Here is an 18305-nt window from a genome sequence, read left to right on the forward strand (position 1 = left end):
CTTTCATTACATAAACTGAATTAGGTATCTCTGTGTTCTTTGTGGAAGATTGCATGCAACACATGGTAGATTCCTGTAGATTGCAAGTATATTCTATTTTATGCCTGGAAGTGACCAGAAGGCTGGGCCTCAAAATGCCACTTACAATGAAGGCCACAGTTATGGCGTAAAACCAAGGTTAGGAAGTGGTATTGTGGTAAGGTGGCTTTCAGACTCTGCTTGTCAGTATCAGTGGAATTGCTTTAACAGGAAACAGCTACAGCCGGAACATGGGTATTCTGTTCTCATTCAGTGTCTGTGTGGAAATAACTTGCTTGCTTTTTTCCCATGTAAACATAAAGCACTTACCCATTTGTTTCCCTCTTTAGCTGTGCATTGCATTCCTAATGGAGTCCATTAGTCAGTTCCCTTTGGATTCCTCTGGCTTTTGCAAGACCAGAATTGGCAGCAAGTCACAGCTGAAGAAAATAGATTGTTTGGGTTGGGGAAGCAGTGAGTTCCAATGAAGGTTTAACTCTTGGTGAATGAATCATAGGGTGTTGTAGGGTTTTGTTTTGCTTTACTTTCAGATGAGAAGTCTGCAGGGTGACTCCATCCTGTTCTTTTCCAGCAGTTTGGAAGATGATTCATGCAAGGCGTTCTCACATTATCAGTTTCCCTGGGCTTGACTTTGGCCTCTGGCCAAAGAGAAAAAAAGAAAAGTAACAAAAATAAAAACAAATGCAGCTGCAGCCCAGCTGGTGTGAGGACTTGCTGCACAGCCAGTGACGGGACTGTACTTTAATACTTAGCACTTCTGGGAGCTGGTGTGATGGAGCGCTTAGGAAGTTTGCGCTATAAACCTTCCTCAGTTGTGATTTTATTTTATATTCCCTGTTAAGCACAATTCTTTTAAGTGGGATGCATTCCATTGGTTCTGCAGAAGTTTATCAGGCGTGCTAAATTCTCTTATTCTTCCAAGGAAGCAGTAGGCTTAAGGGAAAGAACGTGACATACTCCTTGAGTTAAGGAGGCCAACTGAGTAATGAACGGACTTGCACTGTCCTAGTTCATTTATTTGGCAAGTGGGAGCAGGATAGCACACAGGCTTATTTCTCAGTTTTGACTGGGGTGTATGATTTATCATAGAATCACCAACAAATTGCTTTTCTGCCTGAAATAATGAGTGTGCTTTTATCTTATTTCTAGGATGGTCCAGATTCTGAAAGAAGGAACAGAACAAAGCAGGAAAGTGCATGGCTCTTCAGGCTGTGGTATAGCTTCGACCATAAGTATCCTTCTGAAAACACAGCATTTCTTCAGGACATTAAGTATTCAGATGTTTTGTTTTCCTTGCCAAGTACCCATGTGTAGCCTCAGGCACTTCATAGAGTCAGGCATGAAAAAGATCAAGTATTTGACAGGTTCAAGTCACAAGACTAAAACTTCAACTTGCTGACTTGGAAAATGGACCTTTCCATTTAGCGCATGGTATGTCAAGCTTGACAGATGGCAAAAAAAAGTCAGTTCTGTGGAATTGAAGTCCTACATTAGCAGTAAAACTGTCAATTAAGTATTTCAGATCCTCTGATGTGTTCTGTTAATCTGCTGAAGTTCAGAGCACAAACTAGTTTCCTAGCGCATTGTGCATGTTTTACACACAATTCACTGTGGTGAAGGGCCACCTGCTTTTGTGATGTGAGCCCTGATATGAGAAGTTCTGGCACTATAAATATACGTGTGGTCCAGCTTATTTCCTTCAGTATATCCAGAGCTTCCTATGAGTGTCCTTTTGTGTCTGTATTGTACTGTACTACCTCTCTGAAGCTGTCATTGTGCCTTGTTTAAACTTCACAGCAGTTTTCATGCAGCTGTCCTGTTCTTCATGCTTGTGTTTTTTGGTTTGGATTTTATTTTATCTTTTTTTTAACTACTTAGTGTGTTCTTAATGAGTTTATCATACAGGTGTCCCTCCACAACTGCTTTCATTCACAATTTGTGTGCTAAGAGCAGGAAGGACCTGGCTGTGGCTGACTGCCATTCCCCCTGCCCTGAAGGAAGCAGAGCTCTCCTTCCCCCCCCCAAGACCTCTCCTGTACAAAGGGATGTGCCTTATGAATAACAGGAGTAGTTGGCAATACTGACTTCCCTTCAACAGCCGCAGCAAGTGGGGAGAGATAAGTGAAAATTATGGCTTAATTAGGTGTTTCACACCAACTTTTTTTAATGGATGCTGATAATGCACTTGCTTTCTAGGTGGCAACCAGCAATCATTAGGGAAGTTTGGGTTGATAAAACTGACATCCAGACACAGAGTTGTGTCTTCAGTAAAATTCTGCTGCTTTTGTTGCAAGGAAGCATTCTGATCAACATCTGCATTTAAGTTACACATAATGGGATGGATGGTCTGTAGAGTTGTTAACTTTACCTACATCTAAAAGTCAAAATATATTTTTTCTGCTGATGCATTCACATGGTTTGGGAGTAAAAAGGCCAATTGTCTCAAGATTTGCTCTTTACAGGAGAATTTAACTTGGAAAAGATACGAATAAGATGCATTTGGCAGTGTGCTAATGCTGGCTGTTGCCTGTAGGGCACTGTGCCGATGAGTAACTGAGATCTTCATTGCTCTGGAATGTGGAGTTCATTCAGTGTTGTGGGCTGTGCTCCGGGTTCAGCCACAACAGTTCAATGTGAAAGAAACAGCAACTCTGAAGAAATACCAGGTGTCTTTTAGTGGGTTTGCTTTTTTGTGATAGACTTACTGCTGGTCTGTCTGCCATGGGGAAACACACAGGCCAGTAGGTTGCATAAGGGCTGGGGGAGAGTTCTTATTTCCAGGGCTGGGTGTAGACACACTGCTGCTGGGGAGGGAAGGAGGAAGCCTGACTCTGCTGTGGCATAATCATACCATTATGTGCTCCAGTAACTGCACCGTGCCAGGCTCTGCTGCAGAGGAGAAATACCTCTGCTTAAACAGTCTTTCTTTTCCTCCTCTTTTTTTTTCTTCCTAAACACCCTCCTCTGTTGAGTTAGAATGAGGGAAATAGTACTAATTTACAAATTGCCTTTAAGTAGCTTGAAGTAGTTAGAATACCTGCAATGTGTTTATACTTAATATAGCCGAACTGATGTCCGGAGGAAAACAAGAATTGTGGTCCTGTATGTCTTTGTGTTCTCCCCATCTCTGTTCTTGTACCACGCAAGATCAGTATTATGCTCTGTAGCAGGGACACTTTGTTTTAATTGTTATTATTCAGGGATATCATCAGTCTGAAGTAACAGAATGAACAAACATGGATTTACCTAGGGTCTTCCCCATTGCCCATTGTCATCTTGGCAGCATTGCCTGGGCAAAGCTTTCATTCCAAGCTATGTTATATGATTATGGCCATACAGTTTTCCCTCTGCCTTTTTGAGGGCTTGTGCTGTATGCATGCATAGCAGTGATGTTTTTGAGCCTTACCAGAGTAAGTGCTGTAATCTTTTGGGTGTTCTGATACCCAATAATCTCTTCATGCATGAAATGAGCCGTTCTAAATCATGCTTGAATTCTGAAAGGTAAGATTAATAATTTCTTTAGGAGCTCTTAGCTTTAGGTCTCCTTAGGCTTTGTCCAGACTGTGGTGATCTATGGTCACACCTCTGCGGCTCACTGCCCAGCCAGCAGTAGATAAATGAGGTGACTGTATTGTTTCGAGGATGTTGGGTGCATAGCATTTTGTTACTTGCATGCATTGAGTCCTGCAGGTATAACACCTTGCTATCTCCAGCCTCTATTCATGAAACTGCTTCCACCTGTAGAGCAGCAACACACTAGCATTAAAGCACATGCACCTGCCTGCCCCATTTGACTAAAGCCTAGAAGCTGGAAATGTTGCAACTATATGAAACTTCCACAAATTAGTTCTCTTTGCAGAAAGCACGTGGGTAAAGAGACCACCCTTAGAAGGATGAAGAGTACATGGGGATGGGGAGGGAGATGCTTCTCATTTGTTAGTTTAGTGGATGTTATATACAATTATTGAGCAACATGTAGATGAAAAGCAGAACCATATTTATGTATAAACTGCCTTTTTGTTTTCAGTAGTGGTTTTCAAGCACTGTTCTGTTTTCCTTAACAGTTCTAAGTTATTTAAAGCCAATTCTCACTCACAGTGGCCCTCCGTTGACCACAACTCTGCCCAGCTGGTGTGGCCTCATAGCCCGCTGCCTGACAAGTCCCCAGGTTTATGATGTAAGTAAAATAATTCAACGCCTTTGTGGTTTATTTTCTTTCTGTATTTGACTTCAGCAGCTTATTTATTTACTTGCGCAAAGGTAGTAAGATACATTTATTGTAAGTAACTGCTGCTGTGTCCTAGGCGGAAAGGAGTACAGAGAGTCAACCTGAAGCAGTAACTTTTGTTAGTAGAAATCAGACCATTTGATGATATGTAAGGAAATTGAAAAATTATACATCTAATTAGTAAACTAGTTGTTCACAAATAACTTCAATGTGTTTTGTCCCTTCTTGACACTTTTGAACAAGGTTCCTTTCCTGCTATTGCTAAGACTGTATTGAGGTCTCCTTGAGAAAAGACACTGACATATTTATCCATGCCAGAAGGAAATCTGGTAGGACATCCCTTCATTGTTCCCACTGTGCAATTTAAGATGACATTTCAGAAACTGTTTATCAGTTACTTTATCTCAGTCTAGCAGGTCAACATACTACCTGCGTGGCCATTCCTTGCAATAATTAATGCTTCTTTCTCCTGTTACTCTTGCAAGATCCTGATGCATGCCCTTCCTATCTGTGAAATGCTTCTAAAGTCTTACAACTTTTTATGAACTGATTTGTAAATACAGTATTAGCACTGGGTCATTGCTCAGATTTGCATGTTCTCCAGAATAATAACATCATTGCTATGTTCAAGTAGCATAGCCACATTTCTATTATTTGGGCCAGAATTCTATTATTTTTTTCCTAGAAAGTTCCAGATCCCACATGCAACTTTGAAGTATTCCTCCTCATTTCTTTCTGTTTTAAAATCTTTCTTTTATCTGACAGTAAAATTTCAAACTTCCAATGCTTATTGAGAGCGATTAGCAAGGCAAGAAATGGGCTTTGTTCCCACTTTGCAATGCAGCTGGAGGTCTTAGAACAGATCTAGGCTGGATGGCATCCATTAGAGCAATTAATCTGCTTGTGTGTTGCCCACGTGGCTATCTGTGTATGATCTTACAAGATTAGATCCTCAACTGCTGGATAAGTAACCTGAATGAGCATGTAGGCTTTGGCTTTCATTTTATCTTAAAGTTTGGCCTATTAGTTTTTTCCTCAGTACCTCTCATTCTTAGTTGTTACCGTATTTGTGATTTACTTTTCTAACGTTTAATGTATTGTGAGCAAAAGTAGAACAAGGGCCAATGGGCAGAAACTGGAACACAGGGCATTCTGTATAAACACAAGGAAGAAAGTCTTTACTGTGAGGGTGATGGAACACTGGAACAGGCTGCCCAGAGAGGCTGTGGAGTCTCCTTCTCTGCAGATATTCAAGACCCAGGTGGATAACTACCTGTGCGCTCTGCTTTAGGGAACTGCCTTAGCTTTGGGTTGGACTTGATGATCCCCAGAGGTCTCTTGCAATCCCTATAGTACTGTGGTTCTGTGTGTGGAAATGTATTTAATTGGATTAGTTCTGTGTCACACCTCACCACCTGAGATGAAGTGTTAATTTCATCACTGCTTAACTCACCCTTTGTGTTAAAAATGCTTACAAGTCTGCTTACTATTTTTAACACTCATAATGCAGAACTTCTGCAGTGTCCTTTTGTTACTGTTTGTATTTTGGTGCACTGCTGCCTCAAGATTAGGGTTATCAGTTTGAGGTGTAATTTATAGTTTCCTTTCAAGACTTCCTAGCTCCGCCATTGCTTTTTACTTCCCTTTCCTACCCACCACTTATTCTGTTTGGATGAAGTATCTGTGCTATCACTTGTTCTTCCTGATGAAGCACTCCTGGGGATTTGGGCTTGAGGGGTGGGTGTACTTTGTCCTATACATGCTCCCACCCATTTTTCTAGAGTGTTTAGCTCTTGCATCATGCACAGTGGGATGCTTGGTATGAAAGTACTGGAGAATTGGATGTAGTTTTCTAAACATGCAAATCCAATAAAGAAACTCCATTAGCATTGTGCCAAGTCTTAGGAGGAGTAATTCTCAACAACAGTGCAGAAACTGTTCAGTTATTCTGCCCCTCCCTTTCTTAATGGGTTTAGCTTTACAGCAAGAATTGTTTAGCTTCGTTGATGGGTTTGAACTCAGCTAAGAACTAGAGAAACTAAGCATTAGATTTAAGCTGTAATATATTTTGCATGCATATAATGAGAGGTATGTACTTATCCTGTGGCTCCAAAGTAATTTCTGATGTAAGCTTTGCCACCTGTGATGCCTGTGCTGTATCCAGCACAAGAGGTCAAAATGCTGCCTATCAGCAACAAAGAGTGGCTTTGTAGTAAGCTTTAGCAGTTAGAGCATCTCTGGTACGTGTTGTTGGGTATGTGACATCTCCACCAAATGTCATAATGAATTGGACAGAGTGCTGTGAAGTTCCTCATGGTGAGTGAGTAATGGTGTGTAAAATCAAAACAAACTTCAGTTTTCTACAGGGTTTTGGGGTTAGGTACTTGGCCATGATAGTTTGTGAGTTTAAATAGTGAGATTCAGACCTATACTGCTTGAGTGAATTGAAGCTACTCCTGCAGAATTGTAGGGGATTATAGAGGCCAGTTTAGGGTTATTCTTGGAAGAGTTTCAAGTCTCTAGGGATCTACTTGGATACATTTCCTGTCTTTCAAGAAATAATTGTTCAGGCTGTGTGAAGCACGGTAGATTTATACACGCACTTGCAAAAACATAACATCAAATCCATGTACCGCATGGGTTTGGTCATGTGTGTTCTGTGGGAAAGTGTATGAGATGAACTGCTTGTTGTTTGCAGTGTTGTTCAGAAGTGAAATAAAAGCAAGAGCATCTCAACTAGCACAAGGCAATTTTTGTTCACCATACTGTGAGAACACTCTGTTTTCTTTGGAACAGATCCTGTTTATGAACATGTAAGTACAGACTGGGACAAATCAGAAAGGACTGAGTCAGGAATTCCCATGTAGTATAAGGCTTGGGGCCCCTCTCCACTCAGTATTGTGCTCCCAAAAGCTGCCCAGCCTTTTGGGAAAGCTCAAGCATAGTGTGTTTGGATCCGCTGTGTCCTTGCTGCCATTAACTTGCTGTTAAATGGCGTTGTGGAGCTGGGAGATGCTGTGGGAGCTTTTGGAATGCTTGTCCTTCCTTAGTGCTTCTCCAAGGGCAAACACTGTGATAGGCAACATGTGATAACAGCTTTGCAGCATCTTTGGTTTAGTGCCTGAAGACTGCGTTAAGAACTGCGCACTTTTTGTTCTTCTCAGTGTTTCTGCTTTTTGTCTTATTTTGTACGTCTCTTCTTCCAAGATGGTGTACATATAAGGATGTCAGATGTTCTTAAATAGCTCATTTTCCTGTGCCTTTCCTAATTGCCTTAGTCTTGTTTCCAAGAATTTTTCTTTTTTTTCAATAGAAAGCTTGTAAAAGCTGTTTCTGTGCACAGTATCAGAACCTTTCAATTCTGACCTTCTTTTGAAGATGCAGGCAATAGTTCAGTGATTTTTTTGCAGTCAAAGAAAGGAGGAATCTTGAACTGCATTTACTCTTGGAGAGCAGCACTTTTTATCACAAGAACTTTTGGTAATAAGAGATAAATGTGGATGACATTATGGTTCTGAGAAGTCACATTCAGTGTGTGTAGGGCTTGTCTTGCACCTGACACAGAACTGCAGTGTTTTTTGTAAGCAAGTGACACCTCTTTTAGCCCTGTTCCAGTGTCTCACCACCTTCACAGTAAAGAATTTCTTCCTGCTATCTTGTCTAAATCCACCCTGTTCCAGTTTAAAGCCTTTTCCTTTCATCCTGTTGCTACCAACTCCACCAGCTTCTAGTCCTCAACAATCTATTTGATTCCATATCTACCAAAATAAATGCATAGGGTTTCATGAGCCACTATTTTGAATGATTTTGAAAAGAAAACATTTCAGAACTAGTTAAAATTATTAAGGGGGCATTTTCTTACAGAAGTCTGTCTTAATTTCATGGATTGAGAGTGTTCCTAAGAACCAGGCTAACTAATTCTCCATTTAGTACTAGGTAAACAGAGTAAGCAGTTAGTTAGCTTAATTTATGAACTAAACAATAATCTGCCAAGGAAATCTTGAATGTTAAGAATTTGGATTTAGTGAATTTTTACTAGTTTGCATGTGTCTTTTGCTTCTGAACTTACCAAGGTAGTGAAAGATGCAACTCAGACTTCTTAGCTGAAAGGCTTAATTGCACTCAGTCTTAGTCTTTCTTTTTCCTGAACGGCCTTCTAAATTGTCATATAAAAAATGGGGTAGACAGCTTCTCTTTCCTGTACTACTTGTACTCTTCCAGTGCTACAAAATCACCAGAGATTTATCTGAAGATGTAGTTCTTGGGTTCAGCTCCCCCTTGTCTGCCCACAAGAGCTGTAGTTATTCAGAGAACAGCAAGCTGTTTTGCAAGCACTGAGTTCAAGGTTGTTTTGAACATTTCTTACAGTGGAATTTTTACCTTCTGCTGCTGCTGCTGTATTGACATGTTGGTAAACTTATCTGTTCAGTTACCTTTCTGGCAAAGACTTAATGCTGTGCACTGTGTAAAGGCTTTTCTTTTTTTTTTTTTTCAGAACCAAGAACAGCTTAGAGAAGAGGATTCTGATTTTATTCTCAATGACAGTGACCTCACTGTGACATACGGCGACACAACAATAACTGCGAACGGTTCTTCTGGCCCCCATACAGCCACCACCAGCCTTGATGGCAGGAGAACAAAGAGTAGTTCAGAGGAAGCACTGGAACGCGACTTAGGAGCAGCAGAGCATGAAGTTGCAAGCAGGGGTACCCGGCTAGTATTTCCTTTGGAAGACAATGCATGATTACTGACTCAGTAAAAACAACTCTTGCTCTGCGGATGGATCAAGGAAGACTGCTGCCCACTGTGCCACTTGAGGTGGGGGTGTTTGTTTAAGCAAGTGAATGTGTTTAAGTGGTTTTACTAAGGCCTGAAGACGTCGCCTGTTTTTTACTCAAGATGCTGACAGTGGGGATTTTCTAGAAGTCTGAAAGCAGACAAACAGGAACTGGTCATTCTCTTCTTTTACACCACACATTGAATCTAAGCATAACTAGCATGCTGCAATTGTCTTGTTCAGCTGCAGCAGCTCTCTGTGAGAAGAGGCGTGTGACAACATTGCCGTAGAACTGAGCTTGTCTTGGCTTAGCTTGTGAATGTGGAAGAAGAAATATAAATGTGATGATCACGGCAATCAAGAGGAATGTGTATGTATCTGAATGTGGAGAGATCCATTTACTTCTCTAGAGAGGCAGAGAAATCCAGAGGTAAAATGGGACAGTATGCCTTAGGACTACAGATGCATGAATGCAACACTGGCAAGTCTGTTACTACAATCTGTACTTAATGAATTTCAGGGGAAAAAAAAAAAGGGAAAATAAGATTTTGTTACTGGCCATGTGTTTGAATAGGAAGACACTGAGAGCTGTTTGTCCCTTTAGCTTTGGACACCTTCACTGCTATGTGTTAGCTGAACTCCTCTTGCCTCAAAAGAATGACACCCAACTTCTTGTGGTCTGAGACATGGCTGACCTGACCCAAGCCTGGAGCCAGGTTCTCACATAGAAGTCAGGAGGTAAAACTTTCTCTCCCTTAAGATTGCTAAAAATCAGGTGAAGATAGATGGAATTATGTCCTGGGCTGGGGAAAACAGCTGATAAGAGGAGAGGAGAAAAAAGAGGGGGAAAGGAAAAAAAAGAAAAAGAAAAAGGAAAAAAGCAGTACTGAACCTTCACAGAGTTTTCATATTTCTCAGAAGAGTCCATGGAGTCTGCTTACAGTTCTTGTGTGTGGTCAACAGCAAACATTTAATTAAAAGGACAGACAAATATACTTGCTTTACCATTTGTGTCTATCCTAAAAGAGAGGTGTTTACCGCTATTCTCTTTTGCAGAGTAGATGTGAAACTTCAGTGGGGCATTGCACAATAACTTATAAGCTGCAGAAGTGACAAACTGTCGTATCATCTTCAGTGTGAAAAGGGAAAATCTTTGCCTAGTACTTAGCCCACTCAAACGTAGGCTAGCTTTAACGTGATGCTAAATGCTTCTTACTTTCCAGGTGAGGCGATATCACTGTCTTTGCTGATAGCTGAAAACTGTTGCGCCTTGAAGAGCAGTTCAGCTACTCAAAGCATGCTAAAATGTTGTGTCGTTCTCATGTCTCAGAAGGTTTATTTTTTTACAGCGACTCTGTGGCCCACTCATGTGATGTAATATCAGTTTGTCTCTAAAGTGTGGTTTCTTTCTTGCTGCCATTTCGGTTATTCCTCATAAAATTGTGTGTGAGTAAATACCCACTCTGTTTCTCCTTAACTACTGAACTTAATGCTGGGCTACTGATGGCAACATGCTGCTGCAGAGAAACGCTGCAGTCCTATGGTCAAGTCTGCCTTCTTTCAGCTGTTTGCTAATGAGTGATCTACCTCCTGTATGTCTCCCTCCAATGTACGTTTTTACAGGGCATTGATCTTTAATGACTGCCTGGCATTAAAAAAAAAAAAAAGAGGAAACAGGAAAACAAGAAACTTTTTATTTTTGGAGTGGGAAAATTCAGTTCTGTTCTTAAAGGGTGAAGGGTAACAAACCCTGATAAAGATCTCTGAGCAGAACAGATCTTTGAGTTCTCTGATTTCAAGAAAGACAAAGATGGCGATGATCCGTGCTCTACTTACACGCTTTGTAACTTGGCTTTCATGGGGTTTTGTCTTGTTTTGTTTTTTTTTCTACTGCTAGCACTTAGAAAAAGCAGTTACAAAATTACTAAAACTATTTATCTAAGGTAATGGACAGTGAGGTAAACTTTACATGCATCTTGAAGGCGCACCATCCCTGGAGGACATCCAAGATCAGGCTGGACAGGGCTCTGAGCAACCCATAGGTGCATCCAATTTAGCTGTAGGTGTCCCTGTTCGTTGCAGGGGAGTTGGACCTGATGGCTTTTAAGAGTCTCTTTCAACTCAAATGATGACAAGCTGAGGAGCCTCAAATCACCTTGAGTGAAAAAGCAGCGCCTTCTGCAGGGATCTGTTCTTTAGGAGAAAGACCACATACAAATTCTGGAAGTGAAAATTGTTTTGTTGGTTTCATGGGAAGAATGAGCCGCTGAAAGCAGTAGTAAACCATCCCAGTACAGATTCCTTTCTGTCCATATTCATATTTCCAGTGCAAAGATATATGGTTGAATGAAGTTTGCCAGTAAGCCCAAAATGTAGCTGTGAAAGGGCAACCAAAATCGAATCTAACTTCTCTATTACAAAATTACTTGAAACACTTCTCCAGCATAGTAAGGAGAGGCCTTTAATTTTATTCCTTGATTTATTCTTTTCATTTTAAATCTTCCAAAATTGGATTTCACTGTCAGCCAAAGGTGAGCTGAAACATATCTAGCTGCTTCTTAGCACACTAGTCCTTGTTCAGAACTCCTACATTTCCTTTACTAAGGCAGTAGGGGGAGAAAAACAAAGAATCACAAAATGCAGATTAAAAAACAACTCTTTGTCCTGGAAAAACAGTATATTTCACCAACTAGTGTCTTCTAAAAGATCATTTCAGTTCCTTACTGTTAAGATAGGAGGAAGTTTTTCACACAGAGGGTGGTGATGCACTGGAACAGGTTGCCCAAGGAGGCTGTGGATGCCCCATCCCTGGAGGCATTCAAGGCCAGGCTGGATGTGGCTCTGGGCAGCCTGGTCTGGTGATTGGCGACCCTGCACATAGCAGGGGTTGAAACCAGATGATCATTGTGGTCCTTTTCAACCCAGGCCATTCTATGATTCTATGAAGATGCCTAGCTGGCAAGAGCTTGACCTATTCATACAGCAGATGTAACTTCTTTCAACTCTGGTTGGGTTCTGTAAGTACAAGGATCAGCACAGGAACAATCCTGTCACAAATGTGGGCATAACGGTGGATTTATAAGGTGCTCTTTGTGAGAGGTGTTTCAGTGCTTCTGTGGGCTCGAGCAGTAGCTCCAACACACTGACTTCAAGTCAAGCTCTCAGAAAGGAGGAAGACTGAGGCAAGTGTGTTCTTGCTGTGTGCTCCATGTCTGATGTGCAGACACTTGACCTGGTCTATAGTAGTCACAAGCGTGGGTTGATGGTTGGACTAGATGATCTTGTTGGTCTTTCCAACCTTAACGATTCTATTATTCTAAGGGTGAAGTGTTAAATACTCAGAAATTGACCAAGTCTGGCCCTATTTCGAGGATATGAATTTCTTGGCCTGCAATAAATGTTTTTTTCACAGTGAAGAAGTTTCCTTTAGGCACAGGACTGCAGAAAACGCAAGCAGAGGAATCAAAACCACAACAGTGTTCTTGGCTGAACTCGCAGTGAGTGGATCCGAGGTGAGTATGTAGCAAAGTGTTGTTCTAGTGTTGTTCACCAGTATAATTGCCAGCATGTTTTACTCTTGGCAGGTGGAAGGACCTCATAGTAGGAAGTGCAGCAGCCTTAATAAACAGCCTGAGCAGTTTACAGTAACTAGGAGGTCACATCTTGTGATTTTAATCATTCGGCAGGACCATTTGTAGGTTGGTGTGGAAGTGACGGTCTGTCTTGTGTGACTTCTATTGAATGTGGCTTGCAGTCTCTCTTCCAGCAGTATTGACCAGACTTAATTCTGAACAACAAAGCCCCAAATGCTGATATGTTTTGCATGCCTTTTAAGGAGAGGTGCAGTGTTTCTTTTAACTCTGTTTGAAGTAGCTCACAGGAATAACATGCCTGACCTCGGGCTTGGCAGACGTGGTCTCTGCTTCTGCACAAGTGTGGGAATGCAATTTGAGTATGCGGTAGTTTCAACTTGGTGTGCTTTTCTTTAAGATGGGGGTGAGGGGAGAACCTTTTTGAGGAGAAACCAGGAGAAATCATCACAGATACGTCAGCAGCAGGGTATATTCCTCTCTGAAACTTGGAACTTGTGACCCACTGGGACTTATAAACAAGGGAGGATAAGAGATGACTGGACATCATGCAGGAAAGAAGGCAGTACGTACCCCACACAGCTTCTGTGCAATCTCTATCATAATTAGAGTTGCAGTAAGAAGGATGGAGCTGCTTAGTAGGATGAATGTGTTCCTAAGAGAAAAACATGTTGAGTAACAATTTCAGATGTCCCTACAATGAAAACTGTTCTTCGCAAGCAGCAGCTGACACAAACCTTACTTGCAGAGTTAGGAGGGTCGTACGTCCTGAGTTTGAAGAGGAGATTTGCACACTGTGCAGTGTGAAACCACAGATTCCTCTTGGTTTGCAATGTTGGGAGTGCCCTTCTGAAAAATGTGCCCATGAAGTGAAAGAGAAGGAAAGAGGGGAGGAAACAGTGAATTTCAGAGCCAGGAAATGACTTTAACAGGCTGCTTTACTGTGGGAACAGCATTGTAAACAATAGTTGCTGTTAATCTTGCAGTCCCAAATGCTGAGTTTGGTGGATTTCTGCATAGCTTACCCTAAAATAAGGGTGATGGATAACACAACAGTAATTCAGCTGTCCCTCATCTTAATTCATCATAGATTTGAAGGCTTTTACAAGGAAAGCCTGATTCGATTCTAATCTAGGGCAAGGAAAGCAGATTTTAATGATTTTTTATTTTTGATAATTTCACTCTATTTTCCTGAATGTAAAAAGTCTTCAGTAAGTTCAGAAGTAGTTCTTAAGGGAATGTTAGTCTGATCAATGTGAAAGTGCCTTAATCATGCATAGACACAAACAAGGTGTAAGTGTGAACCAATCATATTTGAGTCTGTGTTGTGGACTCGGATGAAATTCCCTATCTTGATTTGATATGTGATTTTTACAGGCTTTTGCTATGGAACTTATGTACTTGTGACAGGCAACGTGATTAAGTGCTGGGATGAGTTCAGATGTTCGGTTAATAAATGGTCTATCTGCTTTGGACACTATCCAACACACCTTTATCCTATGCTACTTTCTTAATGATGGTCTGTTACACACAACCCTTACCTGGTTGGGCTTGAAGACTTTCAAACTACCATTGAGTGTGAAGCTTTGTCCGGGGACCAAAACTTCACAGGCAGTTGATAATGATGTATGGCAGAGTAAGGGCCTTTCCAGTTTTATTCCCATACTGTGCTGGGGAGCTCGGTGATGTGCAGATCGTCTTGAGAGAGATCACATGGCACGTGTGAGGATCAGGCCTAACCAGCATGGGTTCACACAAGGCAGGTCTTGACTGACCAACCTGATCTCCTTCTATGACCAAGTGACCCACCTGGTAGATGAGGGAAAGGCTGTTGATGTAGTCTACCTTGACTTCAGCAAAGCCTTTGATACTGTTTCCTACAGTATTCTCCTGGGGAAACTGCTTGCCCTTGGCTTGGGCAGGTACACTATTTGCTGGGTAAAGAACTGGCTGCACGAACAGGCCCAGTTAAAATCAGCTGGTGAGCAGGTACAGGTGCTGTTCCCCTGGGGTTGATACTGGGGCCTAACCTGTTTCATTGCTTTATTTATGACATGAACGAGGGGACTGAGTGCACCCTCAGTAAGTTTGCACCATGGGAGACTCAGGTTGGATATCAGGAAAATATTCTACTCCCTAGGAGTGGTCAGGAGCTGGAATGGGCTGCCCAGGGATATGGTGGAGTCACCATATTCAGGTGACCTTGGTCTCCTGCATTTCTTAAATCTTGAATGTTTCTGAACTTGAAAGCACCCCATATAAGAACATTCGATATGCAAGTGAAAAAAGAAATAAGTGGTGGAAGTATTCAGGCTTAATTTTTATGCCTGAGCACAACACCAGAGCTGTGCTGTTCTGCTTCTGGAAATCTGGTCAATTAGATATCAGTAATTGGAAATACTACACTCACAGCCCACTTTGATGTGGTTATTTGGAGGGGGAAAAAAGTGTTCCCTCAGAGAAAGTGAGTGCTTGACTTAAAAAGGTTTTGCTACACTGTTAAAATATTGGATTTCAGCCTATAATAAATAGCTTGAATGTGTTTTTAAGTAATAACGTCTCTGACGTTACTACTGCTGGGGCAGGGAGAAGCAGGCCAAAACCAATATTCCCAGGCAAGAAGGGAGGTTTTTAGATATTGTTAGGGAGGGTAATATGACCTGATGTTCAATGGTCAGTGCAGACATCAGTGCCCGCAGTGTGGGGGTCTCAGTCCAGCTGAGAGGGGAACCCACTTGATGATGGTCCCTATTCTAGAGCACCTCTCCTGTGAAGAAAGGTTGAGGGAACTGGGCTTGTTTAGCTTGGAGAAGCAAAAGCTCTGGGGAGACCTCATTGCGGCCTTCCAATATTTGATGGGAGCATATAAAGAGAAGGGGGATCGGCAGTTTATGATGGTAGACAGTGATAGGACAAGGGGGAATGGTTTTAAACTGAGACAGGGCAGGTTTAGGTTAGATATAAGGAGGAAGTTTTTCACACAGAGGGTGGTGATGCACTGGAGCAGGTTGCCCAAGGAGGCTGTGGATGCCCCATCCCTGGAGGCATTCAAGGCCAGGCTGGATGTGGCTCTGGGCAGCCTGGTCTGGTGGTTGGTGACCCTGCACATAGCAGGGGGTTGAAACCAGATGATCATTGAGGTCCTTTTCAACCCAGGCCATTCTTTGATTCTATAGTATATATTATACCTACACGTCCAGGCAGACAAACACACAGCTGTTGTAAGCTCTGTATCTATACACTTTCACTGTACAGAGATAAGCTATGTGTGGCCTGCTTCATAAAAAAGCAAGGAAGGCATCCTCTGGGTTCTACAGGAGTTGGTTACTTAAGCTTAGAGCCATGGAACCCACCTGTGAGTGCTGTCCCGTGTTTCTTCTCGTTGCAGCATGGCCTTGGCATAAAATAACACAACAACAGATTGGCATTACGTTGAGGCAGAAGTTGCTGCTTCAGGCTCTTGACATCAGTCTAGGCCATGACTGGGAGGGGCAGAGTCAGGTTTATTGCTTCTCCCAGCAACATAATTGCTGCAGGCTATGTATAAAAAGGGCAAACAAGATGACTAGGCAGAAAACAGCCACCAGACCTTCACCTGGTCCTGTTTTCCATCCTTCATCCAATGATGCCTTTCCCTTTCTTTTGCAGGCTGTTTCAGGAGAATCCCACAGCCGGCACTTTTGGCTGTGTTTGAACACAAGGTTAAGGTCTCATCCATGCACTGCTTTCTAATGATAAGAGATCTTTGTGTTGCATGGAGCTCCTGCTCTGCTGAGAAGTTTTAGGTTTAGTGTGAACACAGACACCTGTTGTAGGTCAGCCAAGCGTGTTGTCATTACTTTTCTCACTGTGTTCACAGCTGGATTCAGGTCATCTATCAACCCTCTGGTTTGACTGGTAATGGTGGCAGCATGGTCTCTTCTCACTGGTGACAGGTGACAGGATGAGGGGAAATGGCCTCAAGTTGTGCCAGGGTAAGTTTAGGTTGGATGTCAGGAAAAATCTTCTTTACAGAAAGGGCTGTTAAGCACTGGAATAGGCTCCCCAGGGAGGTGGTTGAGTCACCATCCCTGGATGTGTTTAAAAACCATTTGGATGTGGTGCTCAGGGACATGATTTAGCAGAGGGTTGTTAGTTAGGGTAGCATGGTTAGGTTGGTACTGGAACATGTTTTAGATAGCAGTCATTCCTGATCCTTTCCAGTCATGAAGCTGAGCTGAAGCCTACTCCTGCTCTATGCTTGGGAGCGTAACTTTTCCAGTATCACACAGCAGGAACTTCCTGACAAGATAGCACAGTTCCTCTGCCTGCTCTGAGTGAGGGCAAGCTGCCCTTCTTGCTCCAGTTCACCCAGCACTCAGGAAGGGAAGGAAGCTCTGCAGTAAATCTGAATGTGAGAAGCCTGTCGTGGTTTGCTGTAGTTAAGTAGTTTTGGGCATTTGAAACGTGAACATGCGAAAGCGTGTAATTGGGTAAGGGATGAAGCTCAGATCTGGTATTTAAGGAGAAAGGAACTCTTCTTTAACATTACCAAGTGTTATCTTGGAAAGCAAAGCCCTAAGAAGATTACAGCTATTTCCTGCATACAGGGCCCCTTTGTTCAGGACAATGAGGAACTGATGCTTTCAATGCTACTTGTTTTCAAATCTTCTGTTATTTTATGTTTTATTTTTATTTTTATTTTTTTTAATCCAAATTGTCTGTTGTTCTTTTGCATTATGTTTTTCTCGGATAGCTGGGAATATCCCTCTAAAGTTGTGACTAGTTGGGCTATTTAAGAGTTCTCAGTAACTTCTCAGTGAGCAAACACCGGCTGGATATTGAACTAGATCAAACAGGGAGTAGTGGAAATAGCGGTATGAGATGGTGATAAGAACTGAACCTGAACTCGTGCCTGACAAGCTGTGGAAGTTCAGCACTGTCTTTCTCCCGGGCATTCTGTGTATTCCCTAATATAGTCAATAAAGATGTTTGTGTTTGTCAACCTAATATCGCTTTTCTGTTGCAAGATATCATAGGTGTTTAGACCGAGTTCATTGTTTGCAAAGGAACTCAATTTGCTCATCCATTGACCTCCTTTTTCCCTAACCAAGAGTTCACTAAGTGAAAGCTATTATTCCCACTAGACTAACCCACACACATAAGACTCACTGACTTCTGCAACACACTTGAAGTACCAGAAGCTGTGCGTGTATCACCATACAATAGAATCACAGGATCACTGAGGTTGGAAAAGACCTCTGAAATCATCTAGTCCAACCATTAAACCACCACCACCATGCCTACCAACTATGTCCCCCAGTGCCACATCCTCACACTTCTTGAATTACCTATGGTGACGGTGAGACTTCAGTCTGTAGAGAGCAATGAGGTCTCCCCTGAGCCTCCTCTTCTCCAGACTGAACAATCCTAGTTCCCTCAGCTGCTCCCCATAAGGCCTGTGCTCCAGACCCCTCACAGTTTTGTTGCCCTTCTCTGGACACACTGCAGGGCCTCAGTGTCTTTCTTCCAGTGAGGGGCCCAACACTGAACGTAGCACTTGAGGTGCTATAAGCTATATAGCTATAAGCTGAGTATAGGGGGTTGATAACCTCCCTGCTCCTGCTGGTTGCACTATTCAAGCCAGGATGCCCTAGGCTACCTGGACACACTGCTGGCTCATGTTCAGAAG

The 18305-nt window shown here is 42.3% G+C and overlaps 1 protein-coding gene across 1 annotated transcript in view; it reads left to right on the forward strand.

Annotated features, from left to right (window-relative positions):
- The window catches only part of SLC9A7 (solute carrier family 9 member A7), a 56411-nt gene extending 45700 nt beyond the window's left edge, over positions 1–10711 (forward strand). The window contains exons 15-17 of the mRNA XM_015851188.2: positions 1189–1271; positions 4111–4216; positions 8763–10711. Coding sequence (XP_015706674.1) covers positions 1189–1271; positions 4111–4216; positions 8763–9011 — 438 coding nt within the window. The 3' untranslated portion in view covers positions 9012–10711. The remainder of the gene's footprint in view (positions 1–1188; positions 1272–4110; positions 4217–8762) is intronic.
- Positions 10712–18305: the final 7594 nt, after the last annotated feature.

This window comes from Coturnix japonica, chromosome 1, assembly GCF_001577835.2.
Source record: "Coturnix japonica isolate 7356 chromosome 1, Coturnix japonica 2.1, whole genome shotgun sequence".
NCBI lineage: Eukaryota > Metazoa > Chordata > Aves > Galliformes > Phasianidae > Coturnix > Coturnix japonica.